The sequence below is a fragment of the Gadus macrocephalus genome, chromosome 4, assembly GCF_031168955.1.
Source record: "Gadus macrocephalus chromosome 4, ASM3116895v1".
Taxonomy (NCBI): Eukaryota; Metazoa; Chordata; class Actinopteri; order Gadiformes; family Gadidae; genus Gadus; species Gadus macrocephalus.
In genome coordinates, this window is record NC_082385.1 from 3,064,249 (window position 1) to 3,085,455 (window position 21,207).

Genomic DNA, 21,207 nt, shown 5'->3' on the forward strand with positions numbered 1-21,207 from the left:
GATTATAACTCAATGATTAGGATCACATCATAATTTTCCAAAACACACATCTCTGACAGTGTTGCCAGATTGGGCCAAATTTCTCGCCGTTAGTCGTGTTCACTCTCTCTTTCCGGAGCTACTTCGCGACATGAGGTGGTGTGTACGTATGTGTTAAGTAAATGGGCCAAGAAAATTTACTGACTGATAATCGAGACTACAATTGGCACAGAAACAATACAGACTCAAAAACGATTAGATTTTTCAATAAATGCATATATATTTTAAAAATACATTTGCAGTTACAAAAGCTATCACAGCTTGTTCCTTCAGGATGATACACACTACAGCAAATAAATGATGTTTTTAACCCTGCAAAACAACCTGTATTTTAAGGTAATCAAACGCAATCATGACATTGGTCGTAGTGTAGTTGGTTCGTGTGTAGTTGCTGCCCTCTGCTGGCCACAGGTCAGTACAGCCATTTAAATGTTTTATATACACTCGTGATGACGTCCTCTCGCTGACGTGTGGAAAGACTGGATTCGTCGTGAATCCTTCATCAAGGCCAGCTGTGGTTTCCATCGATTTGAAAAATTATTAACTCATATGCACAGAGCAACTCAAATATCATCTCCCACGGTTACCATAAAGCATTTTTCTCTGTGTATATTGCATAATTGTAACGTACATAATCAATACATTTTCGAGACCCAAAGCCCTTCCACAGAACCACCGCCCTTTCACGAACCAAAGGTAGATCTAAAAAACCAAAACAGATTCCCAAAGTCCTCCAGGGGCGTGTCTCCATGACTCCCGAGTCCCGACACACCATGACTCAGCAGAACTCACCGGGGATGCGACCCTCATGAGCCCTGTGCCCCAATCCAACACCCTAACAGAAACCACCTTATTAGCCCCGCCTCCCCGCCCCGCCCCGCCCTAGCTCACCACACACTTCTTCGGGCTAGGGGAGGTCGGGGGCGGGGGGCTGCGTCTGGAAGGCCGGGGGACGTAGAACTGTGAAGTGGGTTCCTCATAGGCCTGGGTGTACACCGGCGTGGCTGTTAATCTGCGGAGGGGTGTGGCCGTTGGCACGCGTGTGGCTCTTGGCACAGGCGTGGCACTGGGCACGGGCGTGGCACTGGCCAAGAACGCAGACCCGCGTACAAACATTGCACTGGGCACGGACGTGGCACTTGGCATGGGCGTGGCACTGGGCACAGGCGTGGCCCTGGGCACAGGCGTGGCCGTTGGCACGCGTGTGGCTCTTGGCACGGGCGTGGCACTGGGCACGGGCGTGGCACTGGGCATGGGCGTGGCACTGGGCACGGGCGTGGCACTGGGCATGGGCATGCGTGTGGCTCTTGGCACGGGTGTGGCCCTTGGCACGGGCGTGGCACTGGCCAAGAACGCAGACCTGCGCACGGACGTGGCACTGGGCATGGGCGTGGCACTGGGCACAGTTGTGGCACTGGGCACAGGCGTGGCCGTTGGCACGCGTGTGGCTCTTGGCACGGGCGTGGCACTGGGCACAGGCGTGGCACTGGGCACGGGCGTGGCACTGGGCATGGGCATGGCCGTTGGCATGCGTGTGGCTCTTGGCACGGGCGTGAAACTGTGCAAGGGCGTGGCACTGGGCACGGGCGTGGCACTGTGCAAGGGCGTGGCACTGGGCACGGGCGTGGCACTGTGCAAGGGCGTGGCACTGGGCACGGGCGTGGCAATGGCCAAGAACGCAGACCTGCGCACAAACATGGCACTGGGCGTGGCACTGGGCACGGGCGTGGCACTGGGCACAGGCGTGGCACTGGGCACGGGCGTGGCCCTTGGCACGGACATGGCACTGGCCAAGAATGCGGACCTGCGCACGGACATGGCACTTGGCACGGACGTGGCACTGGGCACGGGCGTGGCACTGGGCACAGGCGTGGCCGTTGGCACGCGTGTGGCTCTTGGCACGGGCGTGGCACTGGGAACAGGCGTGGCCGTTGGCACGCGTGTGGCTCTTGGCACGGGCGTGGCACTGGGCATGTGCATGGCCGTTGGCATGCGTGTGGCTCTTGGCACGGGCGTGGCACTGTGCAAGGGCGTCGCACTGGGCACGGGCATGGCACTGGGCAAGGGCGTCGCACTGGGCGCGGGCGTGGCACTGGCCAAGAACGCAGACCTGCGCACAAACATGGCACTGGGCACGGGCGTGGCACTGGGCACGGGCGTGGCCCTTGGCACGGTCATGGCACTGGCCAAGGATGCGGACCTTACGAACATGCCACTTGGCACGGCTGTGGGCTTCACCACCGGCGCGGCGGCCAGTACCCCGGAGAACAAGTCGTCTGGAGCCCACACCTTTTCTCGCTTTTCCTTGTAAGTGAGCAGGAACTCCGGGTAGATCTGAGGCCGGTCGAAGATGACAAAGATGGAAGGCGAGAGGATGTCGTTGACGCAGCTGTCGTATAAGAGGGTGTCCCCGCCGTCCTTGGAGGGCGGACGCGCGTAGCCGGCCTCGCCCCGGGTGTGGTGACCCACCAGCACCAGGGACACGAACATGGAGCGGACCGTCGAGGCCTTCCCGGTGTAGTTGTGGGAGTAGCTGGCGTCCCGGGCGAAATAACTGCCTGGGGATGGGGAGATAGGAGTCGAGGAGGGGAGAGGGGGAGACAGAGGAGGGGAGGGGAGAGGGGGAGAAGAGGAGATAAGACAGAGGAGAGAAGAGAGGACGAGGGGGAAGTGTGACAAGATAAGAAGAGAAGAAATATGAAGTGTTGCTTTAACTCCAGCTTGTGCTTGTGTTTTGAAACATAGACCCTGAATCCATCGAATACACACAGAAAATACCTTCAATTCATCTTATCCAAAAAGGCTCAACCCTTTTCAAGTATATCGTCACATCTAAACTTTGTTTGGTCAGCGTTTGGCTATCCAAGCCAATCGAACACATGTCAGTTGTTAAAGTGGCAGTCTGTAGGATTTAGTGCCATCTAGAGGTGAGAATGCAGATTGCAAGCAACCGAATATCGCCCCTGCCTCACCTTTCCCTTTCCACGACGTAGGACAGGTAAGGCGGCGATACTGACCTGTGAGGTGCCAGTAGGTATCGACTAGCTTTAGGTCATAGTTTGACAGCTTAAGTATGACAGTGATTATGATTTAACATTTGAAACTAGTCCTTCTTTGTCCATTCTAGGCTACTGTAGAAACATGGCAGCCTCCATGGCATTGGACGCCCTCTGTAGACATTAAAGGTTCATTGTAAATCAGCAACACACGATTGGGATATTTTTTTATGGGCTGTATGATAACTCAAACACACTTTTGTATACACAATCCCTGCCACGACTGTTGTGCTTGATGCCCCTCATCGTACACACTGCACCTTTAAGCCCTGCAGCGGTGTCGTAGCGGCTAGCTCACCGTTGCCGTAGACGGTCCCGTGGGTTCCGCAGATCCTCCAGTCAAAGTTCGAGCAGCAGATGGCATCGATGTACTTGGAGTCTGTGCCGTGGAACAGCTTCCTCTCGGCCACGCAACGGCCCCCGTTCTTCGTCTTCATTTGTTCCCTTTGCCTTTTATAAAACAGGATTTAAAAGATATTTTAAATATTTCAGTTGATTGTTGTAAACGTTAACGTTGAGTCGAACACCGCACAGGTCCGCACCGTACGAGTCGAACACGTACTTAAAATGGCCGACGCGAGAGAAATCAAACACCGTATGGTGTTAGACTCAAAAAGATAATTCTTATAATGATAAAAATAATAGTGTTTAATGCTTATGATAAAAAATCGTGTTTTTAAACAATGTCCTTTCAACCATTTAAAAGGGTTAGGGGTTTAAATGACAGTTGATCATCATAAGCGTTATCTTTTTGAGTCGAACAGCGTGCTGTGTTTGATTTTCCTGGTGTCGGCCTAACCCATTTTACGTCTTCTCCGACCGAGCGACGTACAACTGAAATTGGTCCCAGAGACTCTTGTTCTGAATCCTCTCGATCTTCACGATGTCAACATTGGTCATCGTCTGACGAAACAGCGTCTCCACCTCTTTGTATTCTTCGGACGAATCTTGCAGCAGAACTTTCTACCAGAGACGGAGGAGAACGGTCTTAATTTACCTTTGAGAACAGTTAAAACAACCCAAAGGTGTATATCATGAGACTCGTGTTTTTAAATACTTTTTAAATACATCCTAAATTTGTTTATCATCAGGATGTCATCACCATCGACACTGGATAATACTGAGAAATAAAGAAGTTAACATCATTTTTCTTATTATGTTTCTATTAACGCATGTACTTTATGATCTTAAAATTAAAAATGAAAGACGCAACATGTGGTTGCTTGTAACTCTTCCAATAAATTATAATTATCTTAACCTTATGTCCAGTCTCAGGAACCTGAGTCCTGTCCCAGTGTCTTGGCATAGCTAGGACATTTGTTGGACCATTTGGAGGCCTTCTACTGAAATAGAAAAACAATAATAACTTCACTTGCAGCGTAATAGAAAGGACCCTTGTGTGGTTTATAAGGCAGCTATCCAAAGTGCCTGATGTAAAAGTAGGGCTGTGTCTCACTGAAAAAGGAGGGTCAATATTAGCATAGAGTTGTGACGGCAGATACGACGATACAAAGTCGCCAGTCAGTGGTGCTTTCTGAGGGCGTACAATCGTCTGTGCGTGGACATTTTCATAAAGTAGGAATGGAACATTTCCCAAAGCTTCCTGGTCATGAAGCAGTAAAAGTGATAGTGATTGGATTCATCAGGGTTGGAGCTGGGTATGGGTGTGCCTGAAGGGGGCTGGGTCATGCTTTTCTTATATTGTGTATAACTGGTACTCAAATGGGGGTACGCGTACCCCTAGGGGCACTTTGAGGTACCACAGGGGATACGAAGCAAATTAAAAAGTAAAGTTTATCTTTTTTTCCAACATGAGCAACTTTGAACTCTGAAAGCTAGACAATAGCAAATCGCAGAAACTGGACAAGTGGTTGAAACGTGACCCTTTTAATGTTCATGTTTACACTGCCAAATAGAACGCACATACATTATTCATGTTTCATTATATTTTATTCTGCCCAAAATGTTTTGTGCAGGTGAAGGGGGTACTCCTTCCGCTGAAAATATAACATAGGGCGCACTCACACTACCATACTCAAGTACGATTGCCCCCCCCCCCCCCCTCCCACCTCTGTGCCGCTGGCCTGTGCTCACACTAGGCAATCTCAACTGGGCTTGAGTACGGTTGCCTCTTGTACATACGGTTGCGTATTAGCATCTGTACCGTGGCTTGAGCACACCTCTCTGAAGTGTACTCAGGCCACGGAAATTAACTGTACTTGAGTACGGGTGGCGTACTCAAAATAGCCAAACGATCTAGACTTTAGGGGATGAACGTTCTCGGGCACGGTACAGATGGCATATTGTGAATGTGCCCTTAGAAGGGGGTAAACTAGTAGAAAAAGTTTGAGAGCCACTGGTGTAGCGGGACCAAGACGTTTGACTTCTCTAAAAGCGAACAGAGAGGCAGTCCGTCCTCCAGGTGGAACTCACCTTGTCCTGATGACCTGCACGTCGGCGGAGGACAGGAAGCGAGGCCGTCGCCTCACCAGCCTCTTGGTGCCGTAACTCTTATTGGTCTGGATCATGTCTGCAAAAAGGAAGGAATACAAATCTTATGATGCTACGTTTCCACATAGTCATCCAGCAGACACTGTCTGAAGCGACTCACAGAGAGTTCTCATGACAGATCTTTAAAAGAGCAAAGGCAGAGTTCGCTGCTTGTTCAAGGGTTTGCTTAGACCAGGAGGTAGGGCGGGTTGGCTGGTAACCGGAAGGTTGCTAGTTCGATCCCCGGCTCCTCCTTAGTGTCGAGGTGTCCCTCCCTGAGCAAGACGCCTCACCCTAACCTCTCCTGACGAGTGTATGACAAACGTATGACAAACAATACCAGCTCATGGGGTTGTACACCGTGGTGGATGGATGAGCAGTTTGTTGTGTTGTGTGGGTCGGGGGGTGGGGGGGGTAGTAACGGTGGCCTCACCCTGGAGGCTGATAAGGGGCCACTCACACTAGGGCCGCGGCCCCGTACCCGAGCTCATTTGCATACTAAAGTCTGGAACGTTTGGCTAGTGTGGCCACGCCCTCCGTATTCCAGCACGGAACAGCCCCTTGGCCACGGCACACTTGGGAGAGGTGTGCCGTGGCCAAAGTACAGATGCTAATGAGATGACATGCGCACACTCCTTGCGCGACCCTTCTTTCTTTATAGGTCCATGCCCTTCTTCTCCACAACAATCATTTTAAACAATGGCGGCAAGCGGTTCACGAGTGGGTTTACGTTGGTGCGATAGTGAAGTCGAGTGTTTACTTGAAATTTGGGCCGACGACAGCATTCAGTCGCAGCTGGACACCACGCTTGGTGATGACGTATTTATCGTATTACGACGTGATGACGTATGTATGAAGGAGCAATCGTGCCCAGTGCGACGGCCAATGGGAGCAGTGTGACCACGGGCCAGCGGGGGGGAGTGGGGAGGGGGGGAATCGTGCTGAATCTTCCTGCAGCACGGAACAGGCAAACTTGCCTAGTGTGAGTGCGCCCTTGATTGTGTAGTCCTGGGACCCTGCAGTGAACTCCATCACCTCCTGGGGGTCGTTCTGGAACTTCTGCTCCAGCTCTGTGCTGCTGTTGGTCTGGAGAGGGCGAGCAGGCGAATGAACACACACACACACACACACACACACACACACACACACACACACACACACACACACACACACTTAACGTTTACAAACAACAAACAAACGTCTGGTTTATTACGTCTGCGGATGTGAGCAGATTCAGGCTGGCATCACTTTGCGATGGTGCTGAACTCACCGGTGAATCGTACTGGTTCCAGTTCCCATTCTCGTCCTCCCAGTACCAGAGCCACTCGGTGGTGAGTAGGAAGGTGGGCAGGAGGACTGAGGAGATGGAGGAGAGACGCCTGACCTTCTGCAGTCCGCGCGTCATGGTGTCAAAGCACACCGCTTCTACATCCACCGTGCTGCAGGAAACATCACACACCGTTGACCCTCAGCATGTGGGTTTAGAGATTGCAAGTGCAGCACAGAAACACAACACAACTTTTGTTGCATCAAATCAATGATTAAAATTGACCAGACATTGGGAATACAACAGGAGCAAAGTGAGGTTTTAAACTGGGCTAAAAACTGGGGTTTAAGTCAGGGCCTTCAGTAACGAACTCCACCAACGGCCAACCCCCAAACACAAATTTCATATTAGGTGCCAATACAGCCACAATATGCGCTACTGCATAACATCCACAACAAGACGGATGATCTTCAGCAACAACAACAGCGCACACGCATGACACAAAAACAAGTGTTCACAGTTATTGTTATTTTCACCGGATGCTTTCGCAACTTCAACGGATTAAATAAAGTAGCCTATAGCGACAATATTACAAGTGCAACGCCAGTTCATTAAAGGGGACCTATTATGCTTTTTCGACTTTTATGACCTATAAACGTTGTTATAATGATTGATAGTCATGTTTAACCATACTTAAGTGTCAAATAATGACGTACATGCATTTCGACGTATTCCCTGCTGACAGTCTGAGGTGGCGGTGAAGTAACCAATCACAACGGAGTTGGGTTGGCAGGAGGGGGCGGAGTAGGACGAAACCGAGCGTTGACAGAGAATGCTGAAAGCGCCCAGATGAGAGGAAGAGTTTCACGAAAATCTACATCGTTTTTTGTGTATGGTTAAACATGACTATTAATCATTCTAACAACATGTATAGGTCATAAAAGTCGAAAAAGCATAATAGGTCCCCTTTAACAAAAATAAGTAGGCCTTTATCCCACATATTTTACAACAGCTATTCCAGCCAGAATATTAAGCCAACAGGAGTAGTAGTGAACGGGTTAATTGAATATGCTTATTAAGCAGCATCCACACAAAGCATTACCATTGAGCCTACTGCCCAAATTCCAGCAATATATTTGTGTTTCAAACCATTAAAAAAAATGCGTTATGAACTAAAGTACCACAACTACATTATCGCTCCTACACAGTGCAAAGTAAAACTCACCCATCACCCATGGCCTGATGTTTTAAAGCTGCCTTGGTGAAGCTATAAGACTGCTAAATCCGGCGCTGTTCCATGTCCCCTCACTGATGTGGAACAGCAAACACGGCGAGTAGAATAGGTTGTTCTGAACGGTGCTAGCCGTTAGCCAGTCATAGCGGCTGCAAAGTGCCGCACAAAACCTTTACCGGCCGGGGTCAGCCCATCAGGCTTCGGTGTAGGTCTTCCTCTTGAAATAAAGTCTGCCTTCTCTCCAAACGATCGCCTTGAAAAAGGCAAACGAAGGAGATCAGAAACAGGATCGCTATGTGCTGTGAAGGCGGTAGGCATAGTAGTTCACTATCAACTCTGTAATAGTGTTGGCTCGTTCGTTCGCAAACCGGTTCAATGACCGAGTCTTTAGGACGAACGAACTGAACCGGTTCGTCTCTCTCGTTCATTCGGTCGTCTCGTTCACCATTCGATTCACCGGAGACTCGACTGAACGAACGAACGAGTTTCCGGTAGCACTAACTCCACTGAGTCTGACTGACTCAACTGAGAACCGTGCAATGGTGTGCATTCCATGATGCGATTCACCGTTACCGGAAACTAGGCTGAATCGCGAACGACTCCTCCACGTTCAGTCGAGTTTCCGGTGAATCGATTCACCGGAAACTCGACTGAACTAGGAGGAGTCGTTCACGAATCGTTTGTTCGTTCAGCCTGGTTTCCGGTAGCGGTAAATCGCACCATGGAATGGACCCCATTGCACGGTTCTCAGCTGAGTCAGTCAGACTCAGTGGAGTTGGTGCTACCGGAAACTCGACTGAACGAACGAACGAACGAACGATTCGCGAACGACTCCTCGTGGCGAACTGAATCACACGAACTGGGTCACGGAAACGAATCATTGAATCCACCACTACTCTGTACCGCCAACGATTCAAAATTCGCTGATGACATCACTGGGGGCCAGCGCCCGCATATCCGGCAGTTAAGCGTGACGTAACACCCTTGCAAAATAAAACTTCTGGGTCCAACTGCTCCGTTGAACATCAAAACAAACGTATTTCTACAATGCCGCAGTGCTGTGTTCCCAGCTGTTTGAACAGGTCTGATTAAAAAAAAAAGACAGAATTGTCTATTTACCACTTTCCCATGGGTGAAAAGGAGAAGAGGAAACGGCTGCAGTTGATAAGGTAAGTTACATTTCTCAAACAACTGAAAAAATCTTTTAGCGCTATCTTTGCTGGGCCCTGGGGTCGTTCTATTATTTCAGATCAACATCTGATTGGCTGATTACACACGTCAGTCAAATTTATTATCCAATGGGAGGTGGCAGCTTCAGCGAAAGGGTAGCAATACTTTTAGTGCTGGCCCCGCCGGTCCATGTAACCTAGCTGTGAGATGCGTTATTCAGCTGAGCTCAGCCTTACAAAAAAAAAAACGGTTTTCCTTCTGGAATAATGTTGTAAGTACTGAAATAAAATTGGGAATTAAGATGCGTTCAGACACAAATTAATCTCATTTTGAAAAAAAAATTTTTTATTTATTATTCCGATTTTGACAGGGCCAGCAGAGAAGGCCCTGCTGGCCCTGACGGCCCACCACTGTTCAAACCTGGATTCACCTTCTTAGGCTAATTTAAACAGAAGAGTTTCAAACTGGGATGTCCCATACCTGTGTGTCTTTTTGGGGTTACAGTAATCCTCTTCTATCTTCTCTGAGCTATCCAGCAGCGTCCACTGATGGCCCTCCAGAACTTCCCAGCTGTAAGGCAGCCTGCAATGAGCTTGGAAACACCTTTCTGAAGAAGACAGGGAGGAACAGGATTATCGGTGATTCATACGGCTAACACAACAGGTCATCTCTGGTGCTCAGGTGGCAACAGGTTTTTTGTGTACAATTGAGTTTTAAATAAGATCCGTTCGTTTGAACTCACCTATGGTGTGTCTACAGGTGCCTATAAGGAAGTACATGCAAATCTCGGTTTTATCTGAAAAACAAACAAAGTTCATTGGACGAGCACTTCAATGGAAGGTTTAAAATGGGTTTAAAACCCAGTTCTCCAGACATCGCACTTAAAACGTCATAATATATTTTATTTATGACACCGTGTTGTATTTCAAATAATATTTAGTCGTTGTTCTTTTGAAACGCAGATATATCAATGGACTTTAGAATGTGCTGAAGCTGATTCACTCACACACAAAAACATATAGGGGTAAACAAATGTTAATATCAAATCCTCGTTCCGGCTTTACCTCGAGGCGGTCTTTTCCTTCCACCAGCTCCACCTCTTGGAGCTCCAGCTCTACCGATAGCAATAGCACCACGAGCACCACCCATAGCACGACCAGCACGACCACCACCACCACCACCACCACCAGCTCCACCAGATCCACCGGCACGACCACCACCACCACCACCACCACCACCACCACGACCACCACCACCACCACCACCACGACCACCACCACCACCACCACCACCACCACCACCACCACCACCACCACCACCACCACCACCACCACCACCACCAGCTCCACCGGTCCCAGGGACCTGATTGGTCTGTCCGGCCTTCTTGGCCTTGTGCTCGATGCCACTCAGGACCTTCTTGTTGATGTACAGCGGCTTCATGGCCGCCATGAGGTCGTTGGGGATGCGGCTCTTCTGCAGCACCTCGATGGGCTGCGGCTCGTAGAAGTCGTGGGCCAGCGAGCAGCAGCAGTTACGACGCAGGTATTGCTCACAGATGTGGATCCTTTTGCAGCCCTCCTGGCATCCGTCGTTGTTGTAGTCGAAGCACACCTGTCGGGATGGAGAGGGGGTGTTTTTGATGATTGTCATTCAGGACAGGGATATTCGCATGGCAGAGCAATGCTGATCTACATAGTTAAAAAAAAAAAATATTATATAAAGACATTTCAAGGAATTAAAAAAATTCTATTTTGGAATTAAATTTGTATTCTAAAATAAAAAAATATTTAACTATTGGTAATGGTCGCTCACAAAATTAAAGTGAAAGTGTATTTTGAGCGACAAAAACGTACAGAGGGGAGCAGGTCCATGTCGTTCTGCAGCAGTAACACACATATCTCCTTCTTGTCCAGATCTTCCAAGCCGTGTGTTCTCAGAAGTCCGGCGTTGTGTTCTGAGTGGAGGTCGTGGGAGAAGGAACACCTGGCCTGCCTGTAGGGGGGGGGGGGGGGGGGACGTCCGCAGAAAACGGTCAGGGAGTCGCACGCATTTGGAAAACATCACGTGTTCAAGGAACGCCTACCACGAGATGATAGTCGTTCCCCTCACGAGAAGCCGAAGAATAACACAATTACAACTCACATGTGATGGTCATGGTACCCCTTTAATCTCACATAGAGCACCTTTAACTCCACTGGGCAACGTCAACGGGGGTCCACCACACTGTATGTTATATATATATATATATATATATATATAGATATAGATATAGATATAGATATAGATATAGATAGATAGATAGATAGATAGATAGATAGATAGACAGACAGACAGACAGACAGACAGACAGACAGACAGACAGACAGACAGACAGACAGACAGACAGACAGACAGACAGACAGACAGACAGACAGACAGACAGACAGACAGACAGACAGACAGACAGACAGATAGATAGATAGATAGATAGATAGATAGATAGATAGATAGATAGATAGATAGATAGATAGATAGATAGATAGATAGAGAAATGAACTGCAGGTCAAGGTTTCTCACTCTACGGGAGTGTTTTAACGCTCGGTAAGTGATACAAAATAAATACAACATTTAGGGCCCATTGGTGCACCATGCATGATAGTAAATCGGCCCTCACCTTCCAGGAACAAACTGGCACTCGCCGTACAGGTAGGTTTTACAGAGATGTAAACTGCTGCATCCAGGTCCAGCGCACAGCAGCCTTCTGCACAGTCGGAGAGCCGTCTTGGCGATCAGATGCTTCTCTCCATTATAAGGCGCGTTGGCGAACCGGTCTCGGTTGCTGATGATCTCGTTCACCGTCGAGGCGTCTCCAAACACACAGTTGGCCACCAGTTCATCCCTGTTTGTGGATCCGAGGTTCCCACAGAGATATTTGACTATCGCCGATTCCATTTCAACGCCCTGTAGCCTATTCACTGGCCTCTCACTCCAAGTTGAACACGGCTTTGAAGTTTGGACTTGGTTGGTCGCGGTTATTCATGCATTCGGCATGAGTTTCCTGTTCTTACGATTGGAAAACGAAACCTAATAACATGCTGTAAACGAAACAGCACCGGACTTCCTCGGGTTTCTTAACATTATTTTATAACAGGCTGTTTTAGATCATATTAATTAGCTATCGATTAATTGGTTCATTTCTATTATTTTTCTTTGTTATCAATTGTAGTAGGCTAATACAATAAAGACATAAAGCACAATTAGGCTGCACAAACCCCTTTGCAAACACAACCCATAGATAAGTTGTAGGTCTACTGGTTTATGAATATCATACATCCCGTTATTTCCTTTTGTGTTAGGCTACTATTTTAACTTTCTTGACGGGTAACAACTCTGCGGCCGACGCGTCTATGGGCGGTACAGCGCTCTGGCGCCCTCTGGTGGCGGAGACGCATCGCGCCCTTCAGAGGACGAGTCGGGAAATGTGGGCCACCGTAAAGGTGCAAGGGTCAGCGATAATCTTTCCCTGCTCGCTTCCCCCGCTCCGTGACTGCACAGATCCCGAAGGGGCGGTGTAGCCCAGCATGTGTCTCCAGATGGGGGTGGACACGTCACGCCCTACTGGTCAGTGAGGTTCGGAGGAGAGTTCTTAAATGGTATGGAATGGAGCATGTATGTGGAGAGTATGTCCAGACGCACGCCACCGACTAGCGGTTGCCATAGAAACGTCCGTCTTCGCACGAATCACACCTGTGGACGGAGCGAGGAGGGGGGGGGGGAAGGGTGCTCGTTTTGATTTGCTGAAATTAACGATGTCGTTGCTTAAAGGACAAATCCGGTGTAAAATGGATGTGGGATATGTTTGGTATGATCAGTGTTGGGGTAGTTACTCAAAAAAAGTAATTAGTTACTTATTACTAGTTACTTCTGTAAATTGTAATGAGATTACTTAACGAGTTACTGACTTTTGAAAAGCAACTTCACTACTTATTACTTTATTTTCCCGTTTCTTAATTTACAGATACATGGACAAACATCATAGCCCTATCATCACTTATTAGTGTTAATTGTATAAATCTATACAAAATAGCATATAAAACCATGTGAAAGGCAAAGCAATGCAAGGCAACTTTATTAGCACTTTTCATACACAAGGCAGACTCAAAGTACTTCACATATAAACATTGTCATACAATAAAATTAATTAAAAAATAATTAATAGAAAAGATGAAAGAACGATATCACTGTCTGCACGAATAAATGCCTCACTGTACAATCCACAAACAACAGGATAGAGTAGGCTATGGTGAGGTCAATCAGTAGTATACCAACACACAAGTTTCAAAACACAGGCTTTGGGAAACATGAGAACAAAAATTAAGTGGTCAATGAAAAATATAAAAAGGTCACTTTATCCCATACAATTAAAACAGAAATGCACTTAAGCGGCGGTGACACATGCTGTTACTTTATGTGGTCGAAAGGCTGAATGAACCTGATCTATTTTGCAAGCTATGACATCGTAAGTTTGTCTTCCTCTCACCATCTTGCAGGCAAGAGCAGCCTTCTCAAGTTTTAAAGTAATGCTGTCTATCCAGTGCACCGTCATTTCTAAGTAACTTTTGTTGTTGGCGGACCAAATGTCCGAGGTGGTGGACACATGATCCAGGGAGGACTAATTATTTAGAGCTTTGATTCCATGTCGGTATAACACTTGTTCAGGTAATGGGAAAATGTCTTTCTGACGGATGTTGGCTTGCGAGTCACGGGTATTTTATCTAGTATTTTTCTAAATCTGGGCGATTCAATAGTCGACAGGGGAAGCATGTCTCCTACAATGAACCCTGCAACCAGCCGGTCTTTCTGTGTCACCTGCTTCCGCGCTACTTTAGGCTACTTCGTTACCCAAAAAAGTAATATCGTTACCCCCAACACTGGGTATGATAACGAGTTGGAATGTTCGTTTTGGAGCAAAAAAGGCGCATATAGACGCATTCTTCAGTTGGCTGTTTTTAGCCGATTCTATCAAAACGCTATAAACTTGGAACGATAGGGGCATGTGTTTTCGTTAAAACTAAATCGCTATTTTAAACCACTTAAAAGGCTAGAAGTAGGCCGACATTTCTTTGGTAGTATAATAAGGGTCTTAACATATAAAACGAGGCATTTGTAAGTGTACAGATTATTTAAAAGGACATTTTATACAAACAATCCCATGACTAGTTCACCCGTTTACGCCATCTTGTTTTTAAGACTCGATAAGTAGATTGGCGAACACAGAGTTTGCGTGTTGTTGACGGATGGCACAATCTCTGTGTTCGTCAATCTAGTTATCGAGTCTTAAAACAAGATGGCGTCGACGGGTGAACTAGGCTACTGATGGTGTATAAAATGTCCTTTTTAATGAACAATCTGTACACTTACAAAGTTATCACTGCCTTGTTTTATATGTTAAGACCCTTATTATACTACTAAAGAAATTTCGGGCTACTTCTAGCCTATAGGTGGTTTAAAATAGCGATTTAGTTTTTACCATAACGCATGCCCCTATCGTTCCAAGTTTATAGCGTTTTGATTGAATCGGCTAAAAACAGCCAACTGAAGAATGCGTCTATATGCGCCTTTTTTGCTCGAAAACGAACATTCCAACTCGTTATCATACCAAACATATCCCAAATCCATTTTACACCGGATTTTTCCTTTAACTGGAATTCTAACGAATATGTAAATAATTCAAATGAGGGAGGGCACAAATTCAGTGCAAAGACGTTGATGGCGGGATTCTTTCGTTACAACACTATTGTAACACAAACTAACCTCTGCAGAAAGGCGTTGGATGTTGACCGGGCACTTCCCTTCATGTGCTGGGAGATTGAGTTACAGTGGGAATCTGACACCCTGATACACCCTCTCACACACACAGGGGTAATACCCGAACTAGAATAGCCCCTTTTCACAGAGGACAAAGACAGGTCACTAAGCAGAGTAGAGCTACTATAGGGGTCTGCAACTCTTGTGTACCCAGGCAATGATACTAGACTTGTGATCGCTTGTTGAGGAAAGTTTAGTTTAGTCTACCCGAGATTTGGGGAATACTAAGACTATGATGGCGTCTCTGTGGAAAGGGTCTGTGTTGGTGTTGGACAGTCCCTTCCATCTGTCACGGCGTCAAGTGCGGTTCTGTCCGAGGTTTGTTGTGACCGCATCGTTTTGGCCAGCCTCTGGACTAGAACCCTGCCTGGACGCAGTTTCATCGCTCACTCGCTCACTCACTCACTCACTCACTCACTCACTCACTCACTCACTCACTCACTCACTCACTCACTCACTCACTCACAGCAGTGCAGGTTGTATGGTCGGAGCTTCACACTGATCAGAGGGGTGGTGTATCAGGCTCTGGTGTGAATGGAGATGAGCTGAGACCGACGCACCTGATTGGCTGGCCTCCCCAGGGGGAAGACAAGATGATGCACTTTATTCTTCCTGGATCAATAATTAGGGCAGAAAGGATGTTAGAAAATAATAAATATGCACTTACAATAAGAATAACAAAATACTGCAAATATACAACTCTAACAATACAATACACAACAATATGATATACAATAACAGCGGTAGTAATGTAAACGCAAAATAAAAAATGCAGACATTATTTGGTGCTTCATCCTGTCTGGACAGGATGTAGTTGTGACTGACAGGTGGACTCTAGGGCCCGCCTCCAGGGGGTCTGTGCCGGACTGGGACCGGTGGTCTGCTTGTGTTTCTGCAGAAAAAATTGTTGCACCTTTTATTTCCACTTCAGCTATTAAAGTTGTTTAAATTATTTAAAGTGAAGAGCATCTGAATAAAATAAATGAGTACTAGACAAAGACTATAATGATCTAGCAATCTATCCATCTAGCTATCTATGATTTATATATCCTATATCAATCTTTCTTTCTATCTATGATGTATAGTGTATATATTTCTCTCTTTCTATCTATCTATCTTCGATACATATACCAATCTTTCTATCTACGATAGATATAAATCGTTCTTTCTACCCATCTATGTTAAATGCTGTCATCAATCTTTCTATTCATCTATCTATGTATCAATGATATGAAGTAGGCCTACATCTCTCTCTCTCTCTCTCTCTCTCTCTCTCTCTCTCTCTCTCTCTCTATATATATATATATATATATATATATATATATATACGGTATATATCTACCCATCGTCTAACAAAGTGCATATTCAACACAGTGTGTGAAACTGATTTCTCTGTTCGGCAACAACAACCCATCACGGTGAGAAAAAGGCGCTCCCGGCGGCTGCAGTACCCCCAGCGGCCGCAGAGGTCGCTGTTGCGCCGTACGACCGCTGCACAGCAGCGCTGCTGCCGTGCAACACGATCAGCGGTTTCCTGCTTCGGGTTTCCCTTTAAGGGGGCAAGGCTCGATGCTGGGAACTCACGTCATTTCGCCGTTTACACATCCAAATCAATGAGCTCGGCGAGATGTCCGTCGTTCACTCCGATCTTCCAGGAAGGGATTAACCAGCGCGCTGCCGAGATGTAGGGCCGACAACACGGCGACCAACGAATGGAAACAAAAGAAGTTTGTACAAGATCGGGTGATGGTGAAGTAGAGATAACTTTTATTCCGAGGTGAAACAGACCCACTGCCTGCTGTTGAGCCGGGGGTCGGCGGGCCAGGGGGGTTGTTTTTTTTCGGATAAGACGGGAAAGCGTAAAAACCCGAAGTGGAGGAGCACAACTTCACGGGAGATGATGTCCGAATCCTCCTCGATCACGACCAAGGTAGTGCGTTTGAATCCGATCGTCCGATGTGTGTTTGAAGCAGAGACCCGTCCAGACCACTTGACTTCATGGATTGATCACATATGTTGTTTGTCATCTGTTGCTCGGGCTCGTTTCGGACTCGTTTCGCTGCGGGGTGAAGCTGGCGGATCCCCCGCTGTGCGGCTTCACGTCGCCCACACGTTGGACGTGATCTGGTCACGATCATTGAGATGATCCATAGCAGCAGGATAGATGTCTCCCGGGAATAGATCATCTGAGACGGGTTTGTGGGGTTGCCTTCCAAAGGGAAACTAAATAAAACGATTGTAAAAGCCTGCATTTGAATAACATGGATAATCAAATCATGATCCGCGGTGGTGTGCGTTTAAAACCAAGGAGTAAATGATTGTGCAAATCAACATTAGTTATTGATGTGGTGGACTTTTTATGGAGGCGTTTGGGAAAGGTTTTTAGTGTTATTGATTTGGATCCACACATAACATGAACGATCACAGGGTTTTTGTTTGTATTGTTGCATGGTGGGTCACTTCACCCATGCAACATTTATTCCAAATCGTGTGCTGAAATCCCTTCTACTACGTCATCTTATAAACATTGATGCCACTTTCAAATTTAAAGCGCCCCAAGTTTGGCTAGGCATTGGAAGAAAATTGTGTTGTCAAATTCAACATGGCACTTTCTCTTCTGAAGTGAAAGTGACATATAGGAACCAGGTCGTTCCTGTAGTGTGTGAACGACTGGTTTTGAACAGCAGAAAATTAAAATTCAGATGATGCCCGAAATACAGTAGATTAATGACTTATTATGTGAGTGATTTAAGATGAAGTGTGAGTAGCCAAAGTCATCACACTGGTGTGTGTGTGTGTGTGTGTGTGTGTGTGTGTAGAGCTGTTTGATAGAATATGTCTAACTCCACTCAGTTCAGGTCATGCCGTATTGTGAACACACACACACACACACACACACACACACACACACACACACACACACACACACACACTGTCAATACGGCAGTAAAGCCTAACTTGTACTCATACTATCATGTAGAGCAGATGCTTAATCAAAGTGACCTGCAGTGCACTGAGACGCATGTCAGAGAAAACCAGTATCTTCTCAAGAACGTCTACACCTTAAACTACCGACACGGGGATCGAACCCAGAACCTTTCCACCAGCCTGCCCCCACGATGATGATTAACATTTAGGGAATTTTGCAGATGCTTTAATCCAAGGCGATTTATTACCATTCATTAACACATTCACACACCGACGGTGGAGTCAACCACGCAGGGCGACAGCCAGCTGGTCAGGAGCAGTCAGGGTGAGGGGGTGCTTGCTCAGGCACCCCTCAACGCTCAGCTTGGAGGAGCCGGGGATCGAACTAGCAACCTTCTGGTTACCAGCCAACCCGCTCTTCCTCTTGAGCTCCCGTCGCCCCCCTGTCCACCATCCTGCCCTCATGATGACGACGACGATGATAATGAAGAAGACGATGGTGTGTGTGTGTGTTTGTGTGTGGTGGATCCTAGTGAGGCATGCCCCGTGTCCCCTGTGTGTATCCGCAGCAGGAGAGAAGCTCTTTCAGTCCGTCGGCCAGCCCCCAGCCCAACTCCACCTCCTCCCCCGTCCATGCCCCCGCCGCCCGGCCCACCGGCCGCATGGAGGAGGACCCCACCCGGCTGCCCACCCACCTGCGTGAGTCCAGTGCACCTGCGCCGCCCACACACACACACACACACACACACGCACATACACGCACACGCACGCACGCGCACACGCGCGCATGGATGTACACGCAAGCACACATGTAGCTGCGAACACACACGCGCGCGTACTCGCGCATACAGAGGTTGAAACACATGTACATACTGACACACACTCTTGAATGCTGACACACACGTACATGCTGACACACACACACGCTTGTACACGACGACAAATGTGTAAACACACGCACGCACGTACGCAGACACTTTCTTGCTGACACACATGTACACGCTGACACAAACGCACACACACACGTACGTGCACACTGACACAGACACACACGCGACCATGCTAACACACACACACACACACACACACACACACACACACACACACACACACACACACACCTGCTGATACACACAAGCACACACCCGGTCCAGCGGTGAGAGGCAGCCCCTGGGTCCATGCGTGGATCGGTGTGTTTCAAGGAGAGAAGGAGAAGGAGTTGGTTTTGTGTTGTTCAGAATGACGTCAGTAATCCCTAAACTCTGCACGCACTAAAAATAAAACCTTGATGAGAACCAATGGGGGGACGGAGCACACACACGCCAGCGAGAGGCTGTCAACATTAGCACACACACACACACACACACATACACATACACATACACACACACCCACAGTTGGTTGAATATTAACACAACACCGGCAGTGGACTGGTCATGCGTTGCCTCTGGACTGCGGAGGTGTTCAACCATATCCTGGGGTCGTTGGCGCTGGCCTGTGTTTGTACAGTAGTTCAGCTCCTCCACGGATGGCCCACAGTCACGGGACCCGGGCCGCATCGCCGCAGTAAAGGGCTGGTACTGCGCGGCGTCACGACGCAACGACCGCCTCCATTTTGTTAGCTTTTTTTTTATTGGTGGTCAGGTTTTTTTTTTGTCATTGTTTAGTAATTAACCGTAAAATTATTGTTCGTTATGGGCTAGCATTGTCTTGTTTGAAACTTGGAAGAGGTTGAAAAAGAACACTTTTATGGTATATTATGAGTCCTCAAAATGTGCCGGGTATTTGCAACTCAAAATCCCATGATGCATTCTGATGCACGCCAATGGAAGCCCTACAGGCAAAATCCAGAAAAATGGATACCAACAGTGGAAGGATCCCAACAGTGGAAGGATCCCAACAGTGGAAGGATCCCAACAGTGGAAGGATCCCAACAGTGGAAGGATCCCAACAGTGGAAGGATCCCAACAGTGGGAGGGATCCCAACAGTGGGAGGGTCCCAACAGTGGGAGGGTCCCAACAGTGGAAGGATCCCAACAGTGGAAGGATCCCAACAGTGGAAGGATCCCAACAGTGGAAGGATCCCAACAGTGGGAGGGATCCCAACAGTGGAAGGATCCCAACAGTGGGAGGGATCCCAACAGTGGAAGGATCCCAACAGTGGAAGGGTCCCAACAGTGGAAGGATCCCAACAGTGGGAGGGATCCCAACAGTGGAAGGATCCCAACAGTGGGAGGGATCCCAACAGTGGAAGGATCCCAACAGTGGGAGGGATCCCAACAGTGGGAGGGATCCCAACAGTGGAAGGATCCCAACAGTGGAAGGATCCCAACAGTGGAAGGATCCCAACAGTGGGAGGGATCCCAACAGTGGGAGGGATCCCAACAGTGGGAGGGATCCCAACAGTGGGAGGGTCCCAACAGTGGGAGGGTCCCAACGGGAGCATAATGTGCATTGAGAGAGAGAGAGAGAGAGAGAGAGAGAGAGAGAAGGAGAGCGTGGGGGGGGTAGAGGTAGAGAGAGGCGTGGAGATAGAGCACGGGCCTTACGTCCCCCAGCTGTCTGCGTGTTATCAAGGTGTGGTTTTGCCCAGGTAACTCTACACCTGTGTCTGCTGCCTCTAGCAGAGGGGCCGTTTGTTAGCGTGGACCAAAGAAAGGCGAAAGTCAAGCCGGGCGGACGTCGGTTGAAAAAGCCAACACACCCCCCGGGGCCCGACTTTGAAGCGGAGCCAAGCTGCTGACTCCCGCTTGCGTGGGGCTTCGCGCGGCCCATGACCAGCTATTACCTCCGCCCGTCCCTAGGCCAATCAGAGGGCAGGCGTGGCTGGCTCCAAGCCAGGACGGGGTCCGCCGTGTTTACCGAGAGCCTTGGCTCGGCTTTATCAATGGAGCTATCAATATTTAACCCGCTAACCCGCTGCTGCTGCTGTCACTGCTACAGCCCGCGGCCAGCCCCCGTTAGCGCTCGACTTCGAGTTCCGAGTTCTGCGACGTCTCTTGCCATTGGCCATGTGGTCAGTGCACAGGAAACACCCCCCCCCCCCCCCCCCCCAACCAACCCCCCACCGCCCGGCTCCTCTGTGTTCTACTTCCTCTTTTGTATTGTAACCGAAAAAAGGAAGAGGTCTCAACAGGTCTGCGTTTCTGTTTGTGTCCCTGCCAAGTTCCCTGACT

General features: G+C 48.2%; 2 protein-coding genes across 6 annotated transcripts in view; one reads left to right on the forward strand and one right to left on the reverse strand.

The window, feature by feature from the left end:
* Positions 1–234: 234 nt before the first annotated feature.
* On the reverse strand, positions 235–12,547 carry LOC132454944 (protein mono-ADP-ribosyltransferase PARP12-like). Of its 3 annotated transcripts, none has more exons than XM_060048572.1 (12): positions 11,910–12,547; positions 11,110–11,248; positions 10,321–10,867; positions 9,999–10,052; positions 9,737–9,863; positions 6,799–7,024; positions 6,563–6,671; positions 5,529–5,625; positions 4,354–4,435; positions 3,928–4,058; positions 3,394–3,545; positions 235–2,597 (listed from the first exon to the last, which is right to left on the reverse strand). In XM_060048572.1, the coding sequence occupies exons 1-12, from the start codon at positions 12,185–12,187 to the stop codon at positions 922–924; spliced, it is 3,618 nt and encodes a 1,205-aa protein (XP_059904555.1). In that variant the 5' UTR covers positions 12,188–12,547; the 3' UTR covers positions 235–921. The 3 variants fall into 3 exon arrangements, with proteins under 3 accessions (XP_059904555.1, XP_059904554.1, XP_059904556.1); XM_060048571.1 differs by having other exon boundaries at positions 4,354–4,438; positions 11,910–12,544; XM_060048573.1 differs by having other exon boundaries at positions 4,354–4,438; positions 6,856–7,024; positions 11,910–12,536.
* A 4,111-nt stretch (positions 12,548–16,658) lies between these two features.
* etv6 (ETS variant transcription factor 6) overlaps positions 16,659–21,207 on the forward strand; it is a 21,885-nt gene continuing 17,336 nt past the window's right edge. The window contains exons 1-2 of one of the 3 annotated variants that reach the window (XM_060048611.1): positions 16,659–17,033; positions 18,601–18,730. In XM_060048611.1, the coding sequence (XP_059904594.1) occupies positions 17,001–17,033; positions 18,601–18,730 (163 nt within the window). In that variant the 5' untranslated portion in view covers positions 16,659–17,000. The remainder of the gene's footprint in view (positions 17,034–18,600; positions 18,731–21,207) is intronic. The other 2 variants (XM_060048609.1, XM_060048610.1) reach the window with 2 other exon arrangements.

Bases quoted from the DNA above. Each gene is read 5' to 3' on its own strand.
- LOC132454944 (XM_060048571.1), bottom strand. From the start codon at position 12,187: ATGGAATCGGCGATAGTCAAATATCTCTGTGGGAACCTCGGATCCACA. The intron at 4,439-5,528 runs GTGAGTTCCACC...TTTCTATTTCAG, and splicing joins GTGCAGGTCATCAGGACAAG to TAGAAGGCCTCCAAATGGTC. The intron at 3,546-3,927 runs GTACGTCGCTCG...GTTTTATAAAAG, and splicing joins CTCTGGGACCAATTTCAGTT to GCAAAGGGAACAAATGAAGA.